The sequence below is a fragment of the Chinchilla lanigera genome, unplaced genomic scaffold (genome assembly GCF_000276665.1).
Source record: "Chinchilla lanigera isolate Chin_1 unplaced genomic scaffold, ChiLan1.0 scaffold00018, whole genome shotgun sequence".
Taxonomy (NCBI): domain Eukaryota; kingdom Metazoa; phylum Chordata; class Mammalia; order Rodentia; family Chinchillidae; genus Chinchilla; species Chinchilla lanigera.
Window position 1 is genome coordinate 28,100,721 of NW_004955419.1, and position 5,082 is coordinate 28,105,802.

General features: G+C 37.8%; 1 protein-coding gene across 7 annotated transcripts in view; it reads right to left on the minus strand.

Moving 5' to 3' along the window:
* Positions 1–5,082, minus strand: part of LOC102026980 (stimulated by retinoic acid gene 6 protein homolog) — a 51,316-nt gene that overhangs the window by 30,873 nt on the left and 15,361 nt on the right. For 4 of the 7 annotated variants that reach the window (XM_013513307.1, XM_013513308.1, XM_013513309.1 and 1 more), the window contains one exon: positions 4,837–4,937. In XM_013513307.1, the coding sequence (XP_013368761.1) occupies positions 4,837–4,937 (101 nt within the window). Of the gene's footprint in view, positions 1–2,470; positions 2,602–4,836; positions 4,938–5,082 lie in introns of all 7 variants that reach the window. The other 3 variants (XM_013513310.1, XM_005382854.2, XM_013513306.1) reach the window with 1 other exon arrangement.

Here is a 5,082-nt window from a genome sequence, read left to right on the forward strand (position 1 = left end):
AAGGGAAAGAAGGAGAAATTTTGTATGTATGTATATACAGGACAGTTCACATAGTTGAACTTCTGTCTTCTATTTCTTTCCTGAAAGAAACAGTTAATGATTCTTTGATTGATCAATATTGCATGTCTCTATTTGTTTTCCTGAGAAACCACTTTGAAGATATCAATATGTAATACAACAAGCATTGTTAATTTCCCATGACTTTGTTTGTAACTCTGTATTGTTGGTATTGTTCTTTTGCTATTTTGTAAAAAAAGAAAAAGAAAAAGAGAACTGTCTTTTTGGGGAGACAATGGGATTTTTTTATGCAGAAAATACATAGAATCTGCAAAAAAGTTACTAGAAATAATAAGTGAGTTTAGCAAGTTTATAGGATATAAGATCAATATACATACATGAATTATTTCCATGTGTTAGTAATGAAAAATCAAAATTAAAACAAAAATATGAAATAGATATAAATCTGACAAAAGATAGGAAAACTACAAAACACTGCTGAGAAAAATTAAAAGAACTCTAAATAAATGGAGAGATACATTGTGTTAATGGATCAGAAAAGGAAATATTATTAAAATGACAATTCTTTCCAAACTGGCCTATAAATTCCATACAATAATAACCAAAATCCCAGCATTTTTTAGTTGAAGTTGACAAACTTAGGCTAAAATTCATCTAGAAATGCAAAAGTCCTAGAATATCAAAAATAACTTTAAAAAAGTAACATAGTTGAGGACAAACACCACCTCTTATAAATCTATCATAATAAAGACAGTACAGTATTGGTAAAAAGATAAACAGATCAATGGAACAGAATGGATAGTCCATAAATAGAATCACATGTATGTAGTCAGTTGGTTTTCAATAGAGGTACAAAAGCAATCAGTGGGCAAAGGACAGCTTTTTGCAGCAACTAGTTCTGGAACACTTTTATTTGGCTATCCAAAGATATAAGAATTTCATTTATATTTCACACTAATGCAAAAAAAAAACCCCTTGAAATGTACCATAGGTATAAATATAAAATTTAAGACTGTAACAGTTCTTTAAATAGGAGAAAATCTACAAGAATTCAGCTTAGGCAGGGATTTTTCATATGATGCCATAAGAATGATCTATAAAAGAAAACATGAGTATATCAGACTTTATTAAAGTCAAAGATGTTAGCCTTTTAAAAGTCTGTTAGGAGGATGAAAGTGCAAGCTATAGGCTGGAGAAAATGTGCACAATTCAATTCATATACCTGATAATGGATTTATATCTAGAATATAAGAAAAAAACTTTAAATGCAATAAAAAAAACCCATGGCTTTTGAAAATAGGTAAATGATTGAAACTGACATTTCACCAAAGGAAGTATAAGAATAGCATATAAACAAATGAAAATATGCTCAACATCATAGCCATTATGAACATGAAAAACAATACCATTACACACCTACCTAAAATTAAAGACTGATCATACTATGTGTTGGCAAGGGTATGAAAAATAAGTGGAACCCTTGTACTGATTATAGTAATCTAAAAACGACACAATGACCTTGGGAAAACAATCTGAGTTTCTTTAAAAGCATTTTTCAGATGATCTATACAACCCAGAAATTCTACTCATAGATATTTACCGAGAAAAATGGAAGCAAAGGTTCATATAAAGACTTGTACACAAATGTCCATAGCAGCTTTCTTTGCAATAACCAAGATGTGGAAATAAATTAGATGTCCATCAAGGGATGAAAGAATAAACGAACTGTGACATATCCATATAGCAGAATCCTACTCAGCAATAAAAAGATAAATTACTGACACATGCTAAATATGTATAAAACTCAAAATAATTATGCTGAGTGAAAGAAGGAGGTTCACAAAGAAGTGAACTCTCCTAACAAGAAAAGAAAACCAAGGACATCCCATATGATTTCATTTATATAAAATCTTGGAAAATGAGAACTACTTAGATCAGTGATTGCCTGGAGATAGGGTAGCGACAGGAGACGGCAGGAAAGGAGGGATTACAAAGAGGAATAAAGACATTTCTGAGATTAACTATTTTGATTACCGCAATGCTTCATGGGTATAAATATTTGTCAACACTTCTCAAGTTGTACATTTCTAATGTGTGATGATGTACCATTTTAGTTTTAATTTATATTTTCTTTTTTTTTGGTTTTTTTTTTCAGTACCAGGAATTGAACTCACGACCTTGTGCTTGCCAGGCAGGCACTGTGCTGCTGAGCTTAATCCCCAGCCCCTTAATTTATATTTTCTTAAAGACTAATGAGACGTCTGTATACATTTGATCACTTAGGCTTGTAGCCCATGAGAAGGAACTGGGCTGGATTGAAAACCCTGAAATTGTAGAACACATCATTGGTGCATTTCACAAAGTTTACTCCTGATTCCAGAGAACCCTGTGGTCTCTGATAGTAAGAGTTTCCATGGTGACATCCCCAGCAGGTGTGTGGTAGCCCTAGTACCTTGGGCCCACTGCGGGACCTGCAGGGTCTGGTAGCCTTCTGAGAACAAGAACATGACCTTATTGGCTGTGGCCCCAAAGGCAACTCCATAGGACCATCGGTTACTAAAAGTCCCCACGAAGTCCAGAGGCCTGTAGACAACAGAAACAGCTGGTGAGGCCAGAAGATGACTATGAGACAACATTTCCAGAGATCATTTCCAAAACAGCTTTCCCACGTGGAGGAGGAATTATTGGATGGTGAACTATTTTAATGCAACTGAAATTTTCTGAATCCCCCTAAGCTAGGTCTAGAGCTAGGCCTGGATTCAAGGTACTGAAGTGAGGAAGACAAAATTCTTTCCCTGGAGGAGCTCCACATTTAATAGGGGATGTAGCAAATGCTAGTAGGTATGACACAAAGCAAAGTGCGACAAGTTAGGTCTGTATGACTTGACAAATCAAAACTAGGAACATGTCCCACACAGTTTGGGGCAACCTGCCCCACACCCAAATCTTCCTAAGAGACTTCTTCCTCTCAATATTCCTGAGGAGGGACTGGGGATCATTTATGCTGACATCATGTGATTGAAGGAATTAATACTATGCCACTTCAAAATATGCCATCTGGCATGTAGAATACTTTGAGTTAAAAATATTTTTTAAAAAACAAAAACAGCAGGTAGAAGATCACTTTGATCTTCATGCTGTCTCCAAAAAACAAAAGGTGATGCCAGGCATAGTGGCGCACACTATAATCCCAGCATTCTGGGAGGCTAAGGCAGGAAATTTGCAAGTTTGAGCCTACCTGGGCAACTTAGCAAGACCCTGTCTCAAAATAAAAAATAAAAAGACTGGATATGTACCTCAATGTGAAAACCTTGAATTCAATCCCCAGTATTAAAAAAAAAAAAAACCAAAAAACCAGAAGATGAAATCTCATGTGAAAGATGCCTTTCTACATAGGGAAAATAATATTCTTATAATCAAGGATTGAGAGTTGAGACTGAGAATACTGCACAGATCTTATTAAAATAATTTATCCTGTAGGCTCTCCACATCATTTAATTACTTTTTCACAATTTTTTGTCTACTTCAATATATACAGGCTTAACTTTAACCACATCTCTGGATTTTCATTTCCTTATGAGGGTGTCTGGGTCATGTAAAACTATAGTAAATACAGTTGAATGTTTTTTCTCCTGTAGACCTGTTTTATTTAATTCTCAGGCCCAGCTGGAAAACCCTAAGAGGTCAGACATGAAATTTTGCCTTCCCTCTATAAGCATGCCTTCCTGGCCATAGTGGACTGGACCTGTCTTTGGATGAGCCAGGCATATATCTAGTCCTGAATTTTGGACTTGTGATCCTGAGTCTATGAGTGAGCTGGTGATAATCTGGTCTGGAAAATTACACCAACATTGGCTCAGAGTCAATGCTAGAGGAAAGCCAAAGTCACAGGGAAGCACAGATTCTAAGTCAGATAGCAGAAAGGCACATGGAGAAATGGTGCTGGGGGTGAGAGACTGCTAACACAAAGAGCAGAAAGAGAAAGAATTAATCTCTCCCGGAGTCTCATTTCTAGAAAGCCAGTTCCCATGGGGCCATCTTTGTTTCTGTGAAATATCAGCAACTTGATTAAAGAAAAACATTTTTTTCTTTCCTGTAAGAAGCTGGAATGGATATGTATTTTTTTCTAACCAAGAGTATTTTATCTATATCAGAGTAAGCAATGGCATTTGGGAAAAAAGACAGCCTTTCCAACCCAAAACATCCGTTTGAACTTAGGGCCTTAGTGACTATGTGGATGGCCAAAGAGCAGGGCCTCTCCATAGATGTGTGCAATAAATAAACTCTGTGATGGTGACAATGACAATGATGATAATGATGGTGGTGATGATGATGATAATGATAAGGTAATGAGGCAGATTAACTAGAACTCAAGGAAAAGTATGATCAAGGGTGCAGAGATTCTAAATGACAGAGCTAGAAAGGCTCTGAAACTCCCCTGGTCCAGCAGGATTTGGTGCACAGGTCATGGCACCATCCCAACAAGAAGCTTTCTGCCAGGAGTCACAGGAACTCCCTTCCTCTTGTTTCCTGAGGTGACCACAGTCCTGAGCGAGGAAAGGCCTTTTCCATAGTGGCCTGAACCTCCATAAGGGATTCATTCATATCCAGGCAGCCCTGGGTGCTGAGGGTTGCAATGGCTTGGAAGCCTGTTCTGCCCTCTCAGAGCTTTGTCTGGGTTGAGGAAGGGATGGGCAGGGCTGCACATGGTTAGGAAGAGGTTATGGGAGAACTTTGGAGCTGTGTGGCTTTCCGATTGGCCTTGGCCCCAACCACAGGGTATCCCAGGCCACAGAGACTGACCCTGACTCAACTCACATGATGATTCCAAAGCGGCTCTCCAGGAGGTGAGTGGTATCATCTTTCTGTCTGCGGTGCTCTTGTCTTTGGAGGAAGGATAAGACCAAAATGATGAGAAACTGTAAGAGAAGAGGAACAAGTTAGTAGGCTGTTTATCCTCAGCCTGACCCCCACAGAAAGAGACTGTGTAGGTGAGAAGAACACTCAGAATGTCCAAGACATCTCCAGTTCAGGGCTGTGGGCTGCCTTCATACACATGAGTGG